The 26800-nt window shown below is 37.0% G+C and overlaps 1 protein-coding gene across 7 annotated transcripts in view; it reads left to right on the forward strand.

The window, feature by feature from the left end:
• The window catches only part of TAFA1 (TAFA chemokine like family member 1), a 708714-nt gene that overhangs the window by 247322 nt on the left and 434592 nt on the right, over positions 1 to 26800 (forward strand). For all 7 annotated transcript variants that reach the window (XM_073230877.1, XM_073230880.1, XM_073230881.1 and 4 more), the window contains one exon: positions 1921 to 2041. In XM_073230877.1, coding sequence (XP_073086978.1) covers positions 1921 to 2041 — 121 coding nt within the window. The remainder of the gene's footprint in view (positions 1 to 1920; positions 2042 to 26800) is intronic.

Here is a 26800-nt window from a genome sequence, read left to right on the forward strand (position 1 = left end):
GTAAGAAGTCTCTTTAAGGATTTAAGATTCAGAAAGCAGATTTGTAACCTGTTCAGTCATATCTAGAGAACTATGTGAGACTGAATGCATTATTTGTAGGAAAACACCTATTAACATAGGAACAACCTCTTGGTAAGAAAGAGAGCAATGAGAGTGATATGCAGGAACCTGGGAAATAATGCTGAGAATTAGACAAAGTTAAATGAGAAAAAGAAAATGAAGGACAATACTGCAAATGTCAAGTCATAGTAATCTTTTTGAGGACTGAGATCTGTTAGTGAAGAAATGAGCAAGAGAAAACGGTCACTGAAAAACTATTAAGTTTTTATTATGATAGGGGTTTTTCAAGTTGAGATGAATTCCTAGTGCATTTTAACTGAAATTCACAAGGAGTCAATGCATGCCACTGTCACCTCTGTTTTGTCTTTCTGTAATTTGCAGGTTATTTTGAAAAAGCCCCAGAATGCATTCATTTCAAGATTCACAGGAGGGGTGTTGCTATTTATCTCTATCAAAGAGAATGCATCTATGTTTTACTGATAGTTCTGAAAACTATGAGGCTATATCTGTTGTATACAAAAGTAAACAGTGGGCAGTGTATCTAATTATAAAGTGAGTGATCCATCTGAATCAGTGACTGGTGCATAAAAAGCTCCATACTGTTGAAAATAATGTTTTCCTACTTTGCACTTAATTATGATTGCCACCATTTATCTATTATAGTCCTAAAACCCTTCTTAAAGACTACATCTCTCTCCTAAAACCCGTAAATTATCTTGTATTATGTCTACACACACACACACATATTGTGTACATTATTTTTACTTCTGAGCATCACAGGTTTTGAACAAGAACAAATTTCTGTGAATACAGAAGCCACACTGGGAGGTTACTAGTAGGTTTTAAATGTATAGTTGAAGTGCTGTAAGTGTATGATTTGACAGTGGAATAATCCATTAAAAAGAATGAAACAATCTTAGTTCCAAATCCCTAAGAGAAAAGCATATACTTAACTGGATTCTTGTATAGAAAACACTTTCAATATCACTGACTGAATAAGAATGATGCTCCAAGTTTGATTAATTTGGCAATATGAAATGCAGCATAAGGTGTTGTTTGAGAAATTGGACAATATGTAGCGCAGTTGAGCCTTTGTAGCTGCTAAGATCCTTATAGGTGCAGAAAAGACTGTCAAAGTTTCAGTGCCTGAGAAAAGGTGTATGTTCATCCATAAATACATACACCACCTGTATATGCATATTCAACAGTATACAACAAATGCCACAATGGGATCTTAGGAGGCAAAGCAATATTGTAAATTATAGCTCACTCTAGGATAGAAGCATAGATCTTCCATCTGAAGCTCATTCTGGCTGAAGACAATTCTTTCTGATTTTAAGTCCAGCCAAAAAGACCAGTTCTATCAGGGGATTACAACATGCCTCTGAGAAATGATTACTTAGTTTAGAAGAAAGCATAGAGATTAAAAATTCATGACTGTAGAATTGAAAAAAATCTACTCTTTCCTCTCAGGCTTATGTTAGACTTGCAATGAAGTTAGAATGAACAGGAGCATGCCGCTTTTAATGCCTGGAATAACTATACCTTATAGATGATCATGCAAAACAGGTTGTTTATTTAGGATACTATGTCTCAAACTCCCTGATAGTCAAAAACTTTCATTTATTTTTGTATTTTGGCAATCCTTGGTTGTACAGAATTTCAGAAATGAATTCATGATCTGAAAAGTGCTTTCTGTCAATCCGACTTCACAGCATGACCCCTGCTGGGTCATTAATTCTAGCCAGGAGAGTAGCAAAGGGACATGACGTCTGAGACCCTCCTTCTCGCCCCAGTGAGACAAACTGAGCTGGGGGCTTGAATCCGGGGGTAATCCTTCCTATCTAATGTTCTCTTTAGAGAATGGCAATGGTCTCGGCGATGTCCTGGGTCCTGTACTTGTGGATAAGTGCTTGTGCAATGCTGCTCTGCCATGGATCCCTTCAGCATGCCTTCCAACAGCACCACCTGCACAGACCAGGTAAGTCGGGAGCTGGCCCCACTGTAGCCTCCAGTCTTCCGCTGTCACCTTAACAGATGGTTGAATGAAAGTAACAGAAAGTGCTAGAGTGTGGGCAGCTTGCCTCTGAACTCTAAGATGAATTGTTGGCTGAATGCTTTGGGTAAAGTGGGGATACTAAAATACCTTGGAGGTATTTCTATTAACTTCTCAGAAAAGATAGTTTTCTCTAAAAGTCCTCCTCCTCCTTCCATATCTTAAAAAACAGAGGTCATTTGTTTTCAGATACTTAAGGCAACAGTGAAATATTCTGCAAAACATGGGATGACTTTCAAAATGAGGGTGTTTTAGGGAGGAGATACATGATCTTTGCAACCCATAAAATAATGCGTATATATTTCTGGGAAGCATTTTTATCTAGTATAAATACTATAATGTCGGGATGCGTGTGGTTAAGGATTTTCAGGGAATGCTCATGCCAGAATTAACTTTGGAAGTAGTCTGTCAGTGAAAAAGAAATGAAAGAGTAACTTACTATTTCTTGTTTGGTTTAATTTGTCTCCTTTCCTTTCTCCCTTCCTTCACTTTCTGTTCTTTCCGTATGCTCGGTGCCTTTTTTTCCCCCTCTCTTTCTCACTCTCTTAGGCAGTTTCGGGGGCAAGGTCCCTTTGGCTGATTTTGTTGTTGTTTATCTGTATTGAGTTCTGGACGCGATTTGCTTTCTTCATCTTTCTGTTCCAGGTACATTTCTTACCTTTCCATGGCCTCACTGTTCACTCTGACTTTTTTTCTCCTTTGCCCTTATCGTTACCGTCCCCCAGCTCGATTGTTCTTACCCTCGATGGTTCTCTGAACAAATTTCCTTTCATTTTCTGTTTAGCTTCAGCGTTTGCTTCCGATTACTCCACCCTCCAACTTCACCTCGAGTCCCCCCCTCCCCCCCGCCTTCCCCTCCTGTAGCCAAGTCTGGACTCTGGGGACCAGTTGCGCGCCCAAGCTGCCGATCCTCAGTTCTGAAGATGCTCCCAGCCCTCCACCCGCTTCTCCCAATTCCTTCCCGACCTCCTCCCATCCGCCCGCTTCCTCCAGCGGCGTGGTCCAGCGTCCACGCCTTTGCCTTGCCCTGGCTTTGCCGCCGGCCTGGGCTCCGTTCCTGGGCTCCTCAGCACCGTGCTCCAGCGACACCTCCGGGGCGCGGCTTGCTGCCTCTCCGGGCCTTGCTTCTAGGCGGGGGACAGTTTCTAGGGAGCGCGGATACAGCCCTGGGTGTTCCTGCGCGTCGGCACCGGGCTGCGAGGGAGCGCGCCAGCCTGTTCCATGCTGGAGCCCGCGCCCCCGCCCCTGAAACAGGGTGGGAGCTACCCGAGTTGGGGGCTGAGGCCAAGGACTGCCTCCAGGCCCCAGAAACCCTCATTCCCCACCGCCGGGGTCGGAGAGGGAAGGCGAGGGGGCTCTGGTTCCCCTGCAGGTGGGCATGGAAACCGCTCTGCAGCTGCTGCGCGCTCGTGTTTCTGTGTTGGTGTCCTGAGCTTGGAGCGGGCGTCGCCCAGACTCCGAGGCTTCTCTACCGAGTTGCCGCAAAAACAAACATGGGTTTCGGAATCCCCACTTTACAGCCAATCAGTTAATCACTGGTCTGTTCCGGCAATAATGTCTTTGACTTGTTTTGTGGCACAAATAACGCGGGAAATCTGTATTCATTATATTTACTAATAAGAAGTCATAAGAAAAACGATCGTGAGTGTTTTAGCACGCTTTCAGGATTAATTCTCATTGTTCAGCTTAATCCTTACACAAGTAAGTGTAATTCACCCCACCCCCACCCTGTTGCCCAGGAGACCAAAGTTCTGAGGGATTGGGTGCTTGTCTGAGACCACACAGCCAATAACTGCCATTGGAAGTGAGGTCGGTCTGATTACACCTGCAGATCATTTTCCAAGGAGAGTATACGGTCCCCCAAGCGCAGAATAATCATGCCAAGTAGCCTTTTTGAGGAGCTGTGAACCCCTTTGCATAATTTATAAAAACTTTAAAGTAATGTCAATCCATGGCCTCATTTGCACTGCAAACTCATTCTGAACGGTGGCCATGGCAGAACTGGTGAGTGGCCGCAAGTGGTGATGGGACAGTTCAGGACTGCTGTCCTCTGTCACTTGTGAGCGATATGACCTTGGACAAGTCCGTTTCTTCTCTGAGACCAATTTCCCAATTAGAGATATTGTGAGTGTGTAAATAAAATAATGTTCCTGCAAGTGCTTTTAAACTATAAATCTCTTCATAAATGTCAGGAATTACTGACACCCTCAGTTAACAGACTACAAACATGCATGGTAGAGATTTCGATCGAGTGAAGTTTTGCTGTTTACACAGCTAATAATCCTCATAGTCTGGACAAAAATCTTGTTTTTACTCTTGCTGTTGATTTTTCAAACGATGTTGTACCTGGCTAGAATATACCACCAAACGCTATGTGTTTTATTTTATGCCCTATGAATATAGTCATGAAATACAGTACAGTTTGCAATGGATTTTCACATAGACAGTCCCTATTACTCAGTTAATACATGAAATTTTTCTGGTAGAGGTTATGTCTGTACTACTTGAAATAAGTAAACATGTTTTTATGGGGGTTGTTATCAAAATATTAAAATTCTAAATTGAGAAACATCATTAGGCTGTGACTGAAATTAAACTCAGTTTTTGTTTCTCCATCACCTAACCTTTGAAAGTGCTTATTATCACCAACGTGTGGTCAATCTGTACATCAGGTTCACTAAGAAACTGCAACACCAAAACCAATTTCAACCCTAGGCGTAATACATTTATTTAACTTTCTTGGGTTTTCAACAATAGCTGCAAAGATTAAAGTGATAGATCTTGAACACAGCAATATTCTAGATTATTTCTGTCAGAAATACAATCTTCTTTAATGCAATCTTCCGTTTTGATTTTAAGAGTAAATATATGCTTTTTTTGATGAGAGTTTGTGATGTTTCCCTTTGTGGGTCTTAAATCTTCAGGGACACTAATGAAATGTATATGAAAACAAGAGAGAAATCAGAGCCAGTTATCTGTGACAATCCACCCCTAAATGAGCAAATAAATAAATAAATAGCTGGATAAATGAGCAAAAAGGAAAAAGCATAATCTCATTTTCTCAAATCGGTTAAAACAAGTGACATGATGAGAAAAAATGAGATACCAGCAGACCCTGAGCTTTGCCACATTTGCCTAAGCTTGAAAAATCGCCTCTTTCATAAAGCAGGAGCAGGCGGACACTGCATGCATACCAAGTATCTGGGAAATGTGAAAAATGACAAATCTTTTCCTCAGAGCACTCAGTGGAGGGAGAGCGAAGGCTTTATAGCTGCCCCCTCACCTGCTTAGAAACTGCTGGCCCTACTCTTGCCAGCCTCTTACAAGCAGCTTCACCATGCCCTACACAGTAAGATTGATGGTGCTCCCATCCCAAGCAGCCAATTTCAGTCTCTCAAGAAATAATCCACTACGCTGACAGATGAGTAGAATGTGATGCGATGTTCCCCTCGTTCAGACTGTGTAGCACCTGGATGACACCAGTCAGCCACGGGCCTTTAGGGGAAATGGTTAGAGATTTGGGCCAATTTCTGTCGTCAAACATAAAATCAGTACATTTTTGTGAGGCTGTGAATTTGTGATCTGTCTTCTCAATGCAGTGGGTTTGTACACAAACAGAATGAGAATATGTTAACTAGAAAACGGACTGATTTTAATGTATTCCCCTGCAGTCCTAAATACTTCCTATTTTTCATATTTACAGTATTAGGAATGAACCATTTCTTTTCCATTACTCACTAGTTAAGTAGGATTAAAACAGTCAATCAAATGAATTTTAAAATCACACAAATGAGTAAAATGTGCTATCTGGATTAATGGAGTTATAATTTCAAAAAGTTTAATATTTGGCTAAATCAAGTATTTTTTGGGGGGAAATGATGTAGGAAATTACCATAACAACTTAAAAAATTCCCATGCCTTTAAAAAAATATATATATACATAGTAAAAACCATAAGGAAGACACTTGATTTAAATAAGAGAGACTAAACAATGAAAACTCAAAAGTGGCATTTCATTGTTTTAGGTAATTAAAATAGACAGCTTCATCTCTTTATAATCACCAGTTGCTGTGTAACAAGTAAAAAAAGATGAATTGTTGGCTAAATGTAACTTTCAAATTTAGATTCAGTTTTTTTCCTCTCATGGATATATGAATTATCACAGCAGTTTTAGTGGTTACTTAATTTCAAATGTATAGGTTTGTGGACAAGGGGGGATTGTCTTTGAAACTTAATAAAATATGGATCATTTCAAAATACTTTAGAATCCTAAGGATTCTTTAGTACTTCAAAATTATAAAGATAAATTACATAAGATAAAAAATTTTAAGTGCCTAATGAATCATTTATTCTTGAGGCACTGCTTTTTATCAACAGTGGTATATGGGAATAATACATAGAAAGATTACTCCGAATAGAGTTGTCCATATAACTTATACTTGGCCTGATTTAGAGCTATGTTAAACAACCTATATATTAGAGGTATTCATTTATGACTTAATTATTACATACTGAACATCACCATCCATTTAAAGTATGGCCTTTTCTTGTTAAAATATTAAAAAGCATTCTTGTATGCATTATACTTATTTTTACCTTACTATTCAATATTCCTTTTTTGAAAGCCATTTAAGGAATACACATAAAATACCAAGGTAGATTACAATAAAAGATTGTTTTATAATTGTAATATAAAAGAAATAGTGAGAACAACAAGGGTTGTATATTGATTTTTTTAACAATGTGTACCAGTTCTAGATTGCTAAATGTAGTGTATCGGCCAAAGGATTAGAGCAGACAGGCTGTTATTTGGTGTAAGCTGGTGCTAGTGATAATCCATTGATCATCTGATTGATGATATTGACCTCGTCTCAGAGTCAGAATGCAGCTATAGGACATTCAGTAAGACTCCAAGATATCAAAACCAAGTAGAGATGCAAATAAGTATTCTCTATCAATCTCATGAACTTGTAAGAGAATTATTACAGTGCTATGTAAATATTGTTATTTATATGAGCTCAAGCATGTGATCTCAATTCATAGTTAAGGAAACTAGATACTATTCCACACTACAAACAAATATTTGCAAGTAGTACAAGTAAACAGTAGCCTTTAATTGTTCATTTCTTCAAGTTCATTTAACTTAGACTCTTTAAAAGTCTTCATTTTAAACTGTGTAAAAGTCTCAAAGCTTGACTGTATGAATGGTACACTATTTTTGAAAACAATTGGACAGTGTCTCCCAAAAAGTAAAATGTGAAAATTCTGACATAGTTCCATTTCTAGATGCTTATCCTAGGAAAATGATTGGACACGTGTGAAAAAATGTATGTTAAGGTTTAGTCACTGCAGCAGTGATTTTAATGGCCAAAAATCAGAGGGGAGTTTCATCTCTATCAAAAGAAGATGGGTAAAATAAATTATAGTACACCCACACAGTGGAATTCAGTGGAACCATTGCAAAAGATGAAATATGTTTATATACACTCTTGTGAAAAAATTCCTATGATATACTGCTGAGTGAAGGAAACAAACAAGAAACTCAGTTTCAAAATAATGCTGAAGAAAAATGTATTTGCACTTGCATTAAAAATACCAAAAGTGTAGTTAAACCTGTTGGGAGGATTGGACTGATTTAGACTTTCTATTTCCTATAATTCTGTATTTCTTGGATTTGTTTTTGCAATGGGTGTATATTATTTTTTAATAAAAAGCTTAAAATATTACTTATTACAGAGAGATCAAACAGTGCTCCCAGTTTAAGGAAAATGAAGGAAGTTAGGTAGGAAAGTATCATGATGTCCTTTTCCTTTAAGAGCCTGAATCCAGTCATATGTCTAGGTCAGCATTTCCCAGCTCACAAAACACTATACTCTTAAGACACCCTTTGGCAAAAAGCTATTAAATGTTACGGAAGCACTCACTGCATGGTATGTTCTCTTTTTGGGGATTTGCAGGTCGTATAAGTATATACAAGTTCTGGAAAGATTTTCTAATAGGAAACCTCATTGTGTTTAAATAAAATTTTCCAAGATATTTTTTTAATTGGGGCAGAATCTAATGTGCCTGTTTATATCATATGCATTAGTAAATGTGGGCCAAGATAATTCTGATATCCTGTGCTATTCATCTTTTTATCTTCTCACTTATAGAAAAGAATTGTTATAGGTGCTCAGAAAATGTTAAATTTTTAAGGAAAAGAGGAATGAATGTTCTTGTGGAATCTTAACCTCTCCTTTATTTGTTAACTCTGTGTGTGAATGCTTGTGTGTTTATGGATGGATGCATACACATCTATGTGTGTGTTTAAAATTTGGAGATTCCCTCAAATGGAGAGTGATATAAACATTAAATGGTCAGTGGAATATTTCTGTGTATGTGTGTATTTGTGCAATATCTCTGTGTAGTTATTTGACTTCTGGTCAGTATTTGACAGCCATTTCATTAACCATAATAATCCCAAGAATATACTTAGAAATGTAGCAAAAAATGCAATCCTTAAGGTTTTCACTAACAGCATAAGTTGTTTTTTTTTTCTATAGATTTAGAAAATATTACTGTCATGATCTTGAGGGACTAAATGGAGCAACATACCCTAGTAGACAAAGGCCTTTTGCTTTCAAATCTTTTGATATCAAGAGAAAAATTTACTTCATTTTTGTTGCAGGGAGAAAATAACAGCCAAACAATTCTTTGGTATAGAGAGAAGATGAATTATTTTATTAATAAACTAATTGGATTCTTCAGAGATAATGCCCTCAGAAGCACTTAGGGAGCCCTGTTGGCCCACTATTTCTTTCTCCTTCCTCATCTTTACATAACAAAGTCCAGAGAAAGAAAAAATGATGTTATTACAGGAATTTTTTTTCTCAGAAAATAAGTAAGTAGGTATGCTGAGTGATGTGCCTCCACATTAAGCAGTTTCTTCCTCCTTGAAGGAAAGGAGTCAAACTAGGTCTCACCTGAGTCTAGAAAGGAGAACCTCCTACATCCTCAGCCATTGTTCTGCTGCTATGATTACCTGTATCTGCCTTTATTACACCCTTTCTAGACCTCTTCTAGGCATGGTTCCATTTTATCCAAGAATAAATCCCAAGCTACCTGAGCCTGCATACATTCAAAGGAGTTGTCTGATTTCCTGTTTGCATGGATGAAGAATGAAGTATACAGCGATTTAGTATGTGCTTTGAGGTGAATAGGGAATGCCAGATTTAGACGAGCTACCACAGTGGGTGTAGTTTTGGGGTGGGTTTCGCATCACTTCAATGCTCTTGAAATTGACATTATATAGTGGATTAGGTTCCGCAGGCCAGCAGGTCCTTCTCACTGAATAAATATTATGTCAGTAGACAATGAATATTTTCTGATCAACTAGGCAAGAACTTTAGAGCCTTTAAAAATGCAAAAATAGGCAGGACAGCACCACATTAAAGCTTTTAAAATATAAGTTGGAAATGAGGAAAGAGTACCAGGATAGGATAGGATGCTGGAGCTTTCAGGATCTTGCTTAAGGTGTCAGTTGCAAGGCCTCAGATGAGACGGTTGGAAGGAATCAATGATATTTCATGTTATGTCTGACAGCTCCAAGGAGGCAATGCATGCATTCCACTAACAGTAAGCTATATTCCACAGATAATGAAGTTTTAAGTTGTCCAACGAACTGATTGATTGATTTTATCCATTTGGTAGAGTTCGATTCAGTATAAAATCACCTTTGTATTTAAAAAAGCTTTCTGCTAAACTATTTGAAAACTTCTAGGGCAAGTTCATAGATGGACAAGGAAAAAACCTTCTTATACCAGACATTTAACAAAATCAATTGGGGCAGACTGGGGGTCAGACATTACAAAATGCTGAAAATTGTGGCAACTAAAGAGCATATGGACATCTAGAGAACACAACATATTCTTAACTATGTCTGAGATTGGCTCAGCATGACCAGATCATCAGTAGTTCAAGGTGAGCCAGAAACCTAGAATTTTAGGGATAATTTCCTTATCTTTACAGGTTAGGTGGGCCCAAGAAAACTTGACTTAAGTCTATATCGTGTGGCATACTGTTAGTGTGTGACCTCAGACAAGATTATCTCCAGCTCCAACATTTATGATTCCAATGAATTGATCAAATCCTGTTACGCAAGAAGGTGGAGAGAGGTGAAGGCAGTAGGGCCAAAATGAGCATTTCTATGCACATCTGTCTTGGCCTGCTTTAAAATTATGTCCATGGCTTAGTTCTGTTGAGTTATACCCAACATGGTAAAATGCTGTGTGTCTCTGAACCTCCTGAGTTCAGTTAACTGGTATCACTGGGGGTCTGATAAACAGACGTTTATATAATAAAGTCAATGGCCTAAATAGAGGTTTCATTTAAATCTTAGCTAAATATCAATTAATTTTCCTTTGGATTAAGGTTTGGGAGGAAAAGTAATCTGTAAATGTAAAAAAACAGAGAGAAGCAACAGGCAGCATAGTGATGCCTGTATAAACCTTTTATTTAATATTTTATTAAGGTTCTCAAAATCTAGTTTTCAGTCCACTAATAGGCTATAAATTTATCTTGAAACCCAAGGTTTTTTTTTCTTTGTTATTCTTTTTCTTTTGGGCAAATGATTTAAAATTTCATGTGCATTTATCTTATATATGAATACAGGCAACTTACTAGTATACTGAGTTATCATTCGGCTACAAGGCATGTAACTAAGGTTTGCTGAGCTTCTTTAGTTGAGTATTCTACTAAGAAAACTGGCTGCCTGCTCTTGGAAACATTGCAAAGTGCCTGCATGGAATAATTATGAATTCATGCAATTTTGGAAAGAATAATTTGTTATCAGTGTATCTTAAATGTTGTTTGAGTTGTTAGTGATTTGCAATTGCTGTGATTCTTGCTTTTTAATTATAAATTAGTGTTGATTTAGTTTTATCATTATCAATTAAGTTTGCTGTAGGCTGTTTCATTAACCCTATAGTCTGTAATGATACATATTGCATATTTTGGATTTTAAATTTGCTGAAGACTATACTCTAAGACATTCCTGAATTGTGGCTCAGAAATGATTTATCTATATCCTCATTGTGAAACATGCACATGTAATCACTCTCAAACTTGTTTATATGCTGACAATTGTATAATGACATTGTTTATATACTGCCATTGAACCTATGCAGCATAATGTTCCAGGTAGTTACATTTTTGGTTTATTTATTTTTATTTTTTATTTTTTTTATTTTGGTATCATTAATCTACAATTACATGAGGAACATTATGTTTACTAAACTCCCCCCATCGCCAAGTCCCCCTCACATACCCCATTACAGTCTCTGTCCATCAGCGTAGTAAGATTTTTGGTTTATTTTTATGTCCACAGAACATTATTTTATAATATATAAGTATTTTAATAGGCTCATCTTATCTTATAAAAATAACTAGTGATTCATAAGTGTATCTGTCCAAGTATTTATTATCTAAGTATTGTTCCACTGCAAAATGGAAACAGACAGGAATTGGATATTTCACCACCTAATTGGTTTGAACCTAATTGAAAGTTTGAACACTATTGCTTTATGGAGAAATTTTAACTAGAGACCAGCTCTACAGACAACTGTGAATTAGAAGAAGAAGACAAAAAAAAAGCTGTTTTTCTGAAATAAAATGATAAGATATAAAACAGGAGAAGGTACTATTTGGAATTTTCCCAGATAGGGTCTTATAAAGTTGAATTGTTTTTGTAGCTTCTTACATCTCTTTACCTGATGAAATTGCAAGAAGCCATGTAGTGGATGTACGCTTGAGAAAGTAGGTCACTGGGTGAACATTTGTAGGGCAACATTTTTGACAGCTTCTCCCAGGATTGTTAAGAAATAAGAGCAGATTTATGGAATATGTACTGCCAGTCTCCAGTATTCTGTCTACCACAGGCCCAGGTAATCAATCACAGTGATTGTTCCCACAGAACCTGGATGTGATTGTAGAATCTTCCTCAGTCCTTCTTTAGGTACCACCCATCAATTGATTGACACTGGCATGCAAGTTGAGAGTCTTCAACCATCCCTGATGTGGGTTAATTGACTCACCATCTCCAGAATCTCTCTCCTGTTCAAAAAAATGCATGCCATGAAACATATCATTAAAATATATGAAAATGAACCAAATTAAATCATACTTACATAGGCACATGTGTCTTGTAACTACTGTTAAGATAGTGCAGCTTTAGAGGATTCTGTAGACTTTGGAGAGTTGCAAAATTTTCTTTTTATTGCTTCCAGAAATGTTTGATTCCCTTCCCCTTTCTTTATGTATAATATGCAAAGCTGCTTGTGAATATGAGCTCAAACTGGAAAGGATATGCTATGTGATTGGAAAGGATAAAGCAATTTGTTCTCAGCAGAAATGGTTTGGGGAGCCCTGAAAAATGGTTGATTTTGTGTTGGGCTTTGAATGTTAAGAAGTCCGCTAGTAGGAAAGGATCAAGAGTGACCTATTCAAAAGGAAAGAGAACAAATAATGACTTAGAGGCAGGTAAAGGAAATAAGGTGGCTGGTAACCTGGATGGCTCTAGGCCCTACATTAATGGAGATATGTTATATTATTCCAGTTAAAGGGAAGGAAAGACTTTTTTTTTGTTATTGGTTTATGATCTAAAGTTTCCTTATCAATGTACACTAATGATCACAGATGGAGAGAAGGGTTGGATGGAAGGAAAGAGCCAAAGTATCTTCAACTAGAGTTCTATGGAAAGAAAGTCAGTTAATTAGCAGAAGTTGAGCACCCAAACTCCGACCAGACTGTGTCCCAAAAGGCCTTTCACCCCTTTGAATTATTGCTACCTTTGTGTAATAAAAGACAAACTAAGCCACTACTGTTGATTATAAATCTGGTTATTATGTTAGTGAACACCTAAGGATAATCATTTTTTTTAACATATATCAAATTTAGTATTTTTTATTCAGCAAATGTTTGTTGAGCACTTAATAGGTGCAGAGAACTACACTTCCCCTATGTTAATAGCAATGCCACTTTATTATAATCACTGGTAATACTGCTTTCCCCACTAGATAGCCATCTCCATGAGAGTAGGGGACCTAGTAGTCTGGCACATAGAGAGGGCCAAATAAATACTTGGTGAATGAATGAATGAAGGACCCTAAGCATTTTGTGTTTCACTGAATCCTCACAGTAACCTTGTGAGGTAGAACATCTTTCCATTTTACTGGTAATGAATATCTTCAAAAATAAGTTAATTAAATTATACAAGATCACTAGCTTGGGAGGGCCAGTTGGGAATTTTGCCAGCTCAGTTTATGAATCTCTGCTTTGTGGAGGGTCTGATATGGGCTAGTTTGTGTAATTTGATGTTTGATCTGTACTACAACTCTACATGGTTAGTACTGTTATTCTCATTTTACAAAACACTACAACATGTGGATAATCATTGTACAGGTGGGAAGAAAACATAGTTTGTGCACCAGGTCTCAGTTCAGTGTTCTTTCCACAACAAAGTACTCCTTTAGTACTTAGGAACATAAGCAAGCCAGTCTTGGCCAATTGAATTTATAAAACAAATGTCTATGTGGAGGGACGTCTGCATTAACAGACAACTGTGTCTTGGGCAGTGAGCTTGGCTCTATCATGCAATCATTTTAAGTACTGCAGCAGAGTGATGATTTTGTTTTAATTTTGCTGTGCTAACCAGCCTGGTTAAAAGCATGCTTTCTCTCCTTATTGGATTAACAACACCTCATTTTAAAGTAATTTTTTACAGGCTAGTGTCTCCCAATAATTTTTTTTTTTTAGATTTTGGAGAAGACCCTTTTTGGCTCCAGGTGGGGAAACAGCAGCACAGGATAAATCCACATTTATTAGACTCAGTCTTAGTGTAGATTCTCTGTTTTACTTCAAATGAACTTATAAATCATTAACACTGGAAAAGAATTCCAACTGCAATTTAACTTTCTGATAAGATTTTTTGGCATTTATCATGTTGAGACTTTATAAATTATTTAGAACATTGTAAAGTGGGCTGACCTTTCTGGTAAGGGGTTTGATCATTTGCAGCAGTGTCTTTTTGCTAAAGTATGGAATTTGCTGTCTTTCAAGTTGCTGGACCCATTCCAGCAACATGTAAGGTAGAAATTGTTCATATAATCAGACCTGAAGTGTTGCTTTCAAATTCTCTTATCATCAAAATAAATCTGCTCCTTTGTTCCAAAAATATCATTGTGACTAGTGGTGGCCAATTGCTGACACACAGCCCATTCTTCCTATGATCATGTCATTGCACTTTGCTAATTAATTAGGGCATTCCTTTTATTTGAACCCAGATTCAGTCTCTGAATCCTTCCAAGCACAGAGTTTCAATCAGTACCTTGTTAAGGATGTAGTAATGATTTCAAAAACAACCACAACCACCACCCCAGAACAATCATCATCCAGCAAACTACTTTGTCAGGTACTATGTGAATTGCCTTATATGGACTTAGATGTATAATTTTGAGATGAAACCTATTGTCCATTCATGATCTAGGCTGTTTTTATATGTAATTGAATTCTTCTGTCAACGTGAGCCATGTTATTCCTTTAAAAATAATTATTTCAATAATTAAGCAATAAAATACATACAAAGTGTTTAGAATGGTCCCTGGAATGGGGTAAGCACCCCATAAATGCAACATCTACACACATCTTTGGAAACTGGATAAAGAGTTGACTTGCTCACAGGTCTCTTACCTGACCTTACTCTCTGCCATCAGTAGTCTTGGGCCAGTGAGCCTGTAGGGATAGGAGCAGCTTGGTGTACAGGGCAAACCAGGAATTTACTTCTCAGCTACACCCTTAGCTCTAAGTATGGGCAGGTCAGTGTAGCTCCCTACCTCACCCACAAAGTGGAGATCCATATTTATAAAATCCCTACCTAGTGGGTTTGAATAAGGAACCGAGATGATACCTGTTCTACACCTGCCATACAGTTTGTGTTAGCATATGGTATCTTGCTACAGTGTTATGTACATATATGAATGTCAATGTGGATAGTATAGCAGAACTTCTTTATAAGAACACATATGACTATACTTTGTTATATAAAAAAGGCTGCACCTAGAATTTCACAACTTGGACTTACTTTATGATTGCATTTGAGTCTTCTGTTAATGGAATCTATGTACTCAGCACAGGCAAAAGATCGGGATTTTATGGCTAATCTTTACGTAGTGGTTAGCCATGTGTTCTAAGTCAGTATGAACAGGTCACTGTACCTTAGAGTATACTTACTTCCCAAAGCATACTGTATATGTAATTACTAATTATATAGTAATGCTATATGAAGATGCCCTAATCAATACATTTGATAGAATTAGTGTAATTCTGAATAATAGGGAAGTTTGGCCAATAACTCATTAGTGAGAAATAGAATAAAAGCCAGCATTAGTCTTTGTGATTCTCAGAATGTATTATAATGCTATATATAACCCTAATGAAAGAGCTGCTAGTCAACTGAAATCTGATATCATTTATCCATATTTCCTCAGGTGTTTTTTGTGTTTTTCTTAAAATAACTCATTGCCTCTGTATCATAGAATCCAACTATTAAAGGAGAAACACAGGCATATACTGATAAAGATATTAATACCTAAATGTCTATGAGTTTCATCCCAGGGTATCCTTTATATATACTCTTATGTGTTCCCCTTATTTTCTACCCTAAATACAAAATGATATCCTTGTGTGTTGAGTGGCTAAGTACAATGGTGTCTAACATTTTGAGCCTCAACAAAAACAAACAAAAATTAAGTGCCAATGGTTAGTTTTTTATGTTTTAAGACACTTGGGAATTTGAATTATCATGAAAGCATAGCCTATAAAGTTAGAAACATGGATTAAAGATATTATAAAATGATAAATTTGCAATTAGTGTTTCAGAGTCTGTTAAGAACCATACCCAAAAGTCAGGAGATCTCTACTTAAGCGGTCAGAGACTTAGAGAAGTCTTGCTGAGTTATTTGATAAATATTTATTATTTCTTTTCTACTGTTCTCATTAGCATACTTCACAAACGATGTTAAGTATTCTGGCAAGAACATTGGGATAATTTTACATTAGCATAAAGGATTTATTAATTTTAATATTTTCATGAGTCTATTTATATTCAATTGTGACATTAATAGGTTGCCAAAACAAACTACAGTTAATTGTATTTAATTAAATTGTTGAAAACAAGTAAGGGTAGTTTATTATTATTGTAAGCAGAAAGCTCTATTGATGTACTTGTTAGTGTGGATAAGATCTGGTGTAAAGCTCTTCCTACTGGGTAGGGTATGGTATTATTCATCAAAAGAAAGCAATATAAAAATGCTAATTCAAGAAAGTTATCATTATAATGAAACATTTGGAGCTGGAAGTCTCACACAGTATTTGCAATCTTATATCCAGTGTTAGGTAAATTTAGTCGGGTTCCTGCCACGACAGACCTCACTGTCTTCCCTATAGTTCCTGAGGAGCTCCAAGACCATCTCTCCATCCTGCCTTCTTTATTTGGAGGAATTTTTCGGTGAGGGGAAAGGTTTAAGTTCTGGGTCAAGATTTCAAATGAGACCTGAATAAGTAACAAGTACTATACCATAAGTTAGGGATGGAGTTTGGGCAGAAAGGAATTGTAGGCAAAGGTAACAGTTTTATGAAAGTGGATGCAGAAAGGAAGATCCATTAGAAACATCTGAAGAACATCAGAATATCAGGGAAAATGAACTCCTTTGTTATGGATTAATGCATGTATGTGCTTTGAAGGGAGCAGGAGACAAGGAGTGGAAACTGACTTTGGGAGGAAAAAAAATTCAGGACTCTTCTTCCTCAATTGTGTTGAAGATGTACATATGCATTAATATACATTTTTATTAAGTACTTACAATGTGTCTGGCACTGTGCTAAGAATTCCATATTGTTCTGTTAATCCCTACACTTACCATTGTGAGGCAGGTACTCTTTGTTCTCTAAATAGCCTGCCCAAAGTGCACAGGTAACAAGAGTGAAGTCAGGATTTGAACTCAGATCCCATGCTCCTAATGACTATAATACTGAAATTCTTTGCTTCTGCCAGGATGATTAGTTTTAATTGTGATGGACAATATTAAAGTGGAAATTACTTTAGAATAGGCTAAGTTTGCAATCAGCTGCAAATCTAAGTGTTAAGGCAAGTCTGTATTTTAACAACATTTATGTCTCACTCATGCTCCTGTCCACTAAGGTTGGCTGGAGGCTTCTGCTCCTTGTTATTGTCAATCCAGAATTAGGAGCAGCATCTACTTGGAATAGTAGTGTTCATCATGGCAGAAAAGGAGAGTTTTGGAGGTAATACCAGCAAATACACATCAGCTTCAGCTTAAAATTGGTGCATTTTGCATCTGCTCACATTCATCGGCCAGACCTGGTCATTAGCTCAACCCCAGGGCAAGTGACCATGAAATATAACCTCACCATGCGCCCAGAAGGCAGACAGCAGGAGGTATTGGGTGAGCAGCAGTCATGACAACCGTAAAATGACTTAATGGCTTAGTGGTTAGGGAGTGTTATTTTCTTCGTTATGGTACTTTTCCATTCTTAGATATCCAAGCTAGATAAGTTTATTTTGGTATTTGTAAAAGGCTCCAGGAAATTCCATCACTCGCGCTATAAAGAAGAAGATAATTCAATTAGTGAATCCAACAAAACAAAACAAAACACAACATGATACCAAGCAGCCAGTTTGGTTTGGTTTTGTTTTCACATGGCTGACTTTGGAATGAATGGGTGTCACAAGGCCCAACTCCACAGCTGAGTGAATGTGAAGCAGGCCTTTGAGGCTGTGAGAGTTCCTGCCCTTTTCTTCACTGAATCTCTTTCCCACAGCAAACACTGAAGGCTTTTGCTTGCTCACTCTCTCTCCCCTCCCCTCCACCCTCTCATTTGTGTGAATCTAATCTGTGAACTAATTCCCAGTTTTAAGAAGAATTCCTGCCTGTGAATAAAAGGTCAAGTATACTGTCTGGAATTCTGCTGTTTGCTTTAGATGAAACTTTTATAGGGCATATTTAGTAAGTAGGTGATATTTTCATCATCCTAGGTATTTTTTATTCTTTTTATTTTTATTTTCAGAACTGTACCTGTTTCTAGGTGGCAGGCAGAGAAATCAGTTATGTATCAAATGCACCCATTTGTCATGGATTAATGCATATAAATGCTTTGATGACAGCAGGAGACAAAAGCTTATAAGGGTGGATGCTGACTTTGGAAGAAAAAATTAATGAAGCTAAGAAAACAGTGATAGCACAGAACATTGCAATTTTAGGTGCTAAATGACTTATTTTCAAACCCTAGGAGTGCACTAATATTATTCCTCTCCTTGTTCCTTTAATAAAGTGTTCTCATAATCCATAGTGACCTCAGCTGAAGAAAAGTTGTTGTAGGCAAGAATTAGGCTTCCTGAGAGCTGTTATTTAATGAATAGGGTTTTTCCTTATTAGCTAAAAAAGTTTATGTGGACAAGAAGAACAAGCTGTAACTCACCATTGTGAGCCTAAAATAAGAAAAGAAAAAAATAGAAAGACTAGCTTTTCCATTAACACTCTATCTGTTACAAATGTTATTAGCACATGTTCCTTTCCCATGGTTGGTTCAGGAAGACAAAGCTCACATACCAAGTTTAGTATTGTGAAACTTGGCTTTAATATCTGACATCCCACTGGGTAAAGGTGGAATAAAGCTGAGACAATTATGTTGTAAAGATTTTAAAGGACTCTAGAGACTGTCTCCTTGCTATACACACATACACACACAAACCCGTCATGCATTATTAGGATATTGTACAATCATACTTAAGAAACTTAAGAGTTATCAATTACCTTAGCAATTGTCTAGACCAAACTTCATCAAACACCTCATTTCTCTCAAAACATACATTGCCAAGTGGTTGTTGATTCACTGATTGTCTCATTGGGCATATTGTTTTGGGGCACGCTGAAATTGGGACTCTTTTCTCTAGCATAGGTACAATTCTTTTAATCATAAAACAGATCTGCCCCTGTTCCAAAACCTCTTCCATCCTTAGTTCTCATCAACTCACTTAATAGCAGTTCCATCCTTCCCACTAGTCAAATCAAAACTGTTGGAATCACCATCAACTCCCTTCTTTCTCTCATATTTTACATTCAATCTGTCATCAAAATTATTTTCCCCTAACTTCAGAATATATCTAGAGTCTAACTACTTCTCACCACCTCCACTACTGCTACCCTGGGCCGAGTCACCATCTCCTCTGAGACAGATGACTGCAGAAACTCTGACGAGCCCCTTGCTTTCACCTGTGCCCGTACAGTCTAGTCTCCACAGAGCCAGCAGAACAGGAAGGCTACAAAGTCAGTCAGGTCTTGTCATTCCTCTATCTAAGACTCTCAATGGTTTTATATTTCTCTCAGGTAAGAGTACAAGTTCATACAGTGACCCTCTGCAGTGTGTCCCCAACCTTCCCCCTTCCCTCTGTGATATTTACTACTCTTTTCTTTACTCACTGTCCTCCAACCCTCAAAAATACACACTTTTATCCTCATTGGCTCTTTTCTGCCAAGAATGTGCTTCCTCAGATATCTACAAGATACATATCCTTGCCCCCTTCAAATCTCTGCTCAAGTATCACCTCCTCTGTGAGGTCTCACCTGCCCACTTTAATTTCACCTTCCACCTGTACTTCAGATTGCTCCTGACCCTGTTCTATTTTTTTGAAACAGCATTTGTTGCCTTTTAACAAACTCTATTGTTTACTTATTTGTTAATTTATTGTTTGTCTGTGCATTAGAATCTAGGTCCCACAAGAGCAAAGATGTTCATCCATTTTGGTCCCTGCTGTCACAGTACACAAAGAAAGCTTCTAAGAAGTATTTTTTGACTAAATGAATGAACAACAAAAGAGAAATTTTAGGGCCTCATGAGATGGACCCTATTCCCTCTACTCCCTCTCAAATGTTAAATAATAAGAATTTATATATTCACCCCCAGTCTTCACCCCTCAGCTGAAAATGAAATTCTTTTTAGCTTCAGTGGTTCTAGCCCCCTGAACTGGCATGATTCTGTTGGCCTTGATCCTGAGAACAGGGACTGGTCTGAAGCCCATTGCCTGTGCCCAAACCTTGTGACAATACTCTAAGGAGGTAGGAAATTTTATTATCCTTATTTTTCAGGTGAGTAAATAGAAGCTCAAGGAACTTAATTTGCCCAATGTCACACAGCTAGTAAATGACAGAGCTAGGATGCAAACCTAGGCAGTCTGAATCTACAGCCTATGCTCCTGGCCACTGTCTTATCTCTCAGTTGTGTCTACCTTGTTCTAGAAAGTGGCATGCAGTTGTCCTGGGATGTTGTTCATAAGGAAAATGAACAATGTTCTCAGACCCCATGGAAAGCACATTTAAGACATGGACAGTTTATTACCTTTTGTGGTAGCCTGTTTCAGTATTAAACAGTAAAAATGATTAGCTAGATCTTTTCCCTCTGATACTTAGTGGAATCCTGAGGAAAATGGGGCTAGGAAAGAACATCTGGATTGTTTTCAATTTTGTGTCTTCACTGTGTCTTCCATAGAAGAGCCTTTTGGATATAAAAGCAGTTTAATATGTTTCTCCTAGGTCATGCTTTTTCCAGACTAATTGATTGTCATATGAAATGGTGTACTGTGGCTATGACAGGACTATTGCTTCTGGAACCCTGATTTTTAGTTAAACAGCCAGCCTAAGGTCACAGTAGCTATGCTGGCAGTTTTCTCACCCTGCCAATTCAGATTGAGCTTATCACCAATGAAAACCCCCAGGTCTCTTTCACACATGTCACAGTGAAGTCACATCCTCTCAAGTCTCAATTTTCACAGCTTGCTTTTGGACCCAAGTGTGGACTTTAAATTTGTCCCTGTTATTTTCTATCTTGTTAGCTCTCAACCTTCATTTCTATTTATTAGAAACTTTAAAATTCCAGTGATCTCATCTATATATTAACTCAACTTTCCAGCTTAACGTTTTTGAATGAGTAGATAAATCTACAAATTAAATATGAAAAAATTAATTCCTAAACATGAATTGAGCACTACCACATTCCAGGAATAGTGACTACATGCCAACATTTCATCATTTTGTGAATTTAAGAAGGTTTTTAAGCTTTTCTTTACGTATGTGACCTACATGATGGAAGTTCAGGAAAAATATTGTTTGGAAAGAGACAATCTCTGATAATTTAATAGATTAGTTTAGTGTAGTAGAAATGTAATAAGAGCCACATATATAATTTAAAATATTCTAGTAGCCACATATTTGAAAGTTTAAAAAAGCAGGTAAAATTGATTTTAATAATATTTTAACCCAACATGTCCAAAATATTATTTGTTTCCCGGGGCTGCGCTAATAAGTTTAAGAAACCAGGTTGCTTAAAATAATAGAAATTTATTTTCTCATAGTTCTGGAGACCAGAAGTTGAAAATCAAGGTGTGGGCAGGGCTGCATTCCCCCCAAGGGTTCTCGGGGGTACTCTTTACTTTGCCTCTTACAGGTTTTCCTGGCTGTTGATGTGTCTTGACCTGTGGCTGCATCACTTCCATCTGTCTCTCCTTAGTTACGTTGCCTCCTTTTCTGTCTGCCAAATATCTCTTGGTCTTACCCTTAAAAGGACACTTATCATTGAATTAGACGCCACCTGGACACCTGGATAATACAGGATAAGTACCTCCTCTCAAGATTCTTGATCACATTTGTTTTGTTGTGTATGGTAATACTCAGTCATCTACCTATTCCCAGGATTAGGACATGGACATAACTTTTTGCTGGCCACCGTTCAGCCCACTATAATATTCATGCCCATACGTAATCTATATAAAGAATTAACGAGATATTTTACATTCTTTTTTTGTAGCAAATCTTTGAAATCTGGTGTATATCCTTATAGCTGATCTTAGTTCAGAAATGAATTTCATTTGGAATAATTAATCTCTACTTAAACTTTATAAAATTTAAAGTTGAAAAAAAATCTAGTCACATGCTTGAGTTGTTCCAAACATTTAAGAAAGGTTCCAGTTAGAAATCATATATTAGTTTTCAAAGTTTAATTAAATAAACAACTTAAATTTAATTTAACAAATCTGTTTCCTTGGTCTCACTAGCCACAATTTTAAATGCTCAGTAGCCAAATTTGGTGGTGGCTACTGTATTGTACAACACAGTGCTAGAGGTTAGTTCACTTATTAAATATTAGTGCTAATACATAGTAGCTGATGTACCCTCATTTAATGCTGACTTATCTTTATGTAGTGTTAAGTTTTGTCATATACAAGTATTTTTATTGAATTATAATTCATATACAGTATTAGTTTCAAGTATGCAACATAGTGATTCAACAATTACCTGCATTATTAGTTGCTTACCCTAACTAGTGTAATTGCTATCTGTCAACATAGAAAGATGTTACAGAATTATTGACTATATTCCCTATGCTGTATTTTCATTCTCATGACTAATTTACATTACAATTCAAATTTGGTGCCTCTTTATTCCCTTCACCTATTCTACTCACTCACACCAGCCCCTCTTCCGTGGTAACCACCAGTCACTTCTCAGTATCTCAGTCTATTGCTGTTTTGTTCATTTTGTTTTGTTTTGTTTTTAGATTCCACTTGTAAGTGAATCACATGGTATTTGTCTTATTTCATTTAGTATAATACCCTCTAGGTCTGTATATTTGAGCACCTGCAGTGCGTCAAGACCTCAAAATATGGTGATAAACAAGATAGACAAGCTCCCTCCCTCATGGAGTTTCTTTCTGAACTCACATTGGTTTTCTTACTTTGCTTTTTCCCTGTTTGTCAGATGTCAGTATTGGATGATAGGTAAGGAAACCCATGGGAAAATACATCTGAAAATGTTTGGTTGAGAAGCCAGTTTATTTTATTTTAAGTTTAGTGCTCAGAACCCCCACAGAACTTTGTTTTCAATTTTCCACTAAGTATGATTTGAATGCCCTTCTCAAGTTCCTCTAATTAGCTTTTTTCAAATTATTTTTTTATTATAGTATAGTTGATGTACAATTGTATATTGGTTTCAAGTATACAACACAGTGGTTCAGCAGATAACCACATTATTAATCTAATAAGCCCTTTTCAGAGCCTTAAATTGATGTTTTGCAAGATGAAGACATAAGGGAATATACTTAAAATGTCAAAAGAATGGGTATAACTGGAAACAAATGGATAGCATTGTTAATCATGGCAAACACTAATGTCACATCAGTAAAACAAGTATAAATTATGCTCATGCTCCCTTCCTTCCTCCCTCCTTCCCTCCCTCCCTCCTTCCTTCCTTCCCTCCCTCCTTCCTCCCTCCCTCCCTCCCTCCTTCCTTCCTTCCTTCCTTCCTTCCTTCTTTCCTTCCTTCCCTCCTTCCTTCCCTCTTTTCCTACCCTTTCCTTTCTTTTTTTTTTAACCAGAATCACAACTTAGTGTAATTTGAAGCCATCTATCTTTTAAATGTGCAATTTGCTTGGGAGGTTCCCCCAAGAAGATGCCAATTGTTTGCTCCTATAGCAATCCTAAGCTGAAATGTAGTCTTCTTGGGAAAAGAAAGGATGTCCCTTTTCAGTGGTTTTAAAAAAGATCACACATGAGGCTCGTATGTTTCATTACAAGAGCTTAGACTCAATACTAGAAAGAATTGCACCAAAAAAGAATATTGTGCTTTTGAAAAAAAAAGAGAATATTATGCTTTTGAGATGAGCAAGCTCATAAAACATGTTACTTAATAGTTGACTGGTGTGCATCAGTTCCAAACTTTGGCACTGTTTCCTATGTCAACTCAGAAGGTCCTATCCAGAATCAATTCCAAGAAAAAGCTAAGGAAAAAGAAATCTTATTGAGGAGTAGAAACTAGCAGGTCTCAGGAATTTTAATACAATAGTTGTTGAAAAAAGTTAAATATTCAGTATGGACTGGGGCCTGGTGTTATCCATATTGAGAGACTGATGTTGAAATAATTTTCTTCAGGATGTATGGTGACCAGTTTCTTGTTCTGGATTGTGATTTCAGCCTTCCAGCATTCATGTGGTGCTGTCCTATATTTTAGGTGCTGAAAGAGAAAATGAATAAAAAACGTAGATCTTACAACCAAAGCTCTTATGATGTAGTGGGTGATGCCTAGAGAATGAATAGTCATATAAGGCAAGAAGCAAGTGCTGAGTAGATGTGTAAGGAAGAGAAAACAATAGTGATTCTAGCTTAGAGTTGGGAAAGACCTCATCCTTTAAGTAGTTGGCAGAGGAATGGGCCCAGAAGAGAGAGAATAATCATTTCTGTTTGTCAAATTGTTCCTATTTGGGGGCTTGCAGTAAATCCAAAGCCTAGCATAGAATAGCCAATAATTAAAAAGAGTAGTGAATAAATAAGTAATTTAAGAAGTTTTATCTAAAAAAGCACATTAGACTTCATTGTGTAAGAATCATTCCAAATAGTCCAGAGCTATACTATTTTTGTCAAGAGGGTTAGTTTCAGTGACTTATATTTTCTGTTATATTTCGCATTGCCTCTATTTTCAGTTCTAATCTAAATACCACTTGAGTCCTACCCCACTGTGATAAACTGATGCAGAATCGAAGAGACATGGTTTTCATACTTAATCTGTAAATTATACCTATATGAATTTTCTTATTGATTTTCCTTCTCTGAACCGCAGGGCTTATTTACTTTTTTACTTATTGGACACACTAAAAATTGAATCTTGGTATTTTTTTCCCTGAAATTTCATCACATTTCCAATCTTAAGCTTCATGAAGATACTGTCATGTCTTTTCATATATTTTGGGGTTTGCAAAGCCTCATCTTTGTAGAACAAAAAGCTTATCTTGTCTGTATCTGAGGGTTCATTAGTGGAGACTTTAAAATTACTGTTGTATTTTCACATTGCTCTAGAAGGCAGGCAAATTTCTCTAGATGAGCAAGTACATAAAAGAAATATGCAAGATGTGCTAAAATGATCCCATGATGGCATGTTTAATTAAGAGTTTGTTTTTTGCTCTTAATCTTTATCTCTTCGCTCCTTCTGCCCTATGTGAATATGCAGGTCCCACCCAAAACTCCATCTCCTCCCACTACCACATCCAAAAGAAACAGCATTTGGATGGCAAAAGTTTTAGAAGGTGAAGTAGCCTTTGCTGACATTCTCTTGTAGAGGGAGCAGAAAGGCCCTTAGACCTTATAACATGGAGTGGGGCTTCCTGAAATCCTCCTTTTCAGGCCAGCCCTCCCAGCAGCTGCCCAAGTCTTTGCCCATGTTTTTCTACATACCCCCAAACCATTGCTTCCCAGTCGCTTGTCTCCACTCCCCTCCTCACACCTCCCTACCCTCTCTTGTTCTGTTTCTCCCTTCCAGAATCTTCTGTTTCTTTCAGGGGAGCCCCAAGCCTTGAAATCTATTCCTTTTGAGCCTGACTCACACACCGTGCTGCCCTGTAAAACACAGGGGCTTCCTTGGGACCCATACACCTAAGAACTTAGGGATGTTAACACTTGTAAATTCCTCATCTGCTCTGTTGTCCTTCCTTCTTCACTTCCTCATCAGTACTCCTCTCTTCCCCTCCCAGTTCACAATTCCACTCCTTCCCCTTCCTCCATGTAACAGCCTTTCATTTCTCCTGAAATTAAATCAGTGGAAAGAGAATATACATGTATGATCTATAGAGTCATAAAAATATATACACTTAATATATAAATATAAATACAAAATATATATAGTATATTATATATGTTTTACATATATAATACTAAATATATATACTTAACAGTCACTCAGGAAGATAATGCCTAGTCCTAAAACATTTTTACAATAATAAAAAAATGTCTGAATTGCCCTCAATTTCCACAAAAATAGGTAACATGTTTTGTAATTTTCCACATTTTTCCACTGACCTAGTTGCTGTGTGACTGTATGGATGTGGCAACTCATACATTTTTCTATGCTTGAGCTTTCATACTCACTTTCTTTTCTGCCAAGTTGCTCAGCTGTTCCAATCTTCACCTTCTCTTTGTCCTCACAGTTGGGGACTGTACTTTCACCTTCAACACCTGGCATATCTGGAAAAATCTATCTCAAAGTCACTCATCTTTACATATATATTTTTAGGAGCATTGGATTACTAGGGTTGTATTTTTATATTTTATTTTTTGCACATGTGTTTTTAAAGACATTCATAATGCAAGTACTTAGCTTCTGATATTGACTTTGTGTTATATGTTAGACATTTTTATTTCAAACAAGATCATTCTCTATCCAATTTTAATACCCCTCTGATAGAAAAGTATTTTTTTATACATGCAGATCAATATAATATGCCAAACCTAAGCTTATTTTTTGCTTGATTAAATCTGTACTTAACACTTCCTTACTGAGGCAATGGGTATGGTGTAAAAATTAGCATTTAAGATTATTTTTAAAGTAGGCAGTATTTATTCATCTCTATAGAAAGTGTAACTGGAATATATTTCCTTGTGTGAATGAATATGTTTATTGGAAGATTATAAGTGTATAAATGGTGGAAATATAATTTACAGCCTTCTTTGGGTTAGACTAGATGAACAAATAGTTACTATCTTCAGGCTTCCGATAGCACCTTTCCACTTGGAGTTTGGTGTTCTTTTCAGATAAG

Source organism: Manis javanica, chromosome 3 (genome assembly GCF_040802235.1).
Source record: "Manis javanica isolate MJ-LG chromosome 3, MJ_LKY, whole genome shotgun sequence".
Classification (NCBI taxonomy): Eukaryota; Metazoa; Chordata; class Mammalia; order Pholidota; family Manidae; genus Manis; species Manis javanica.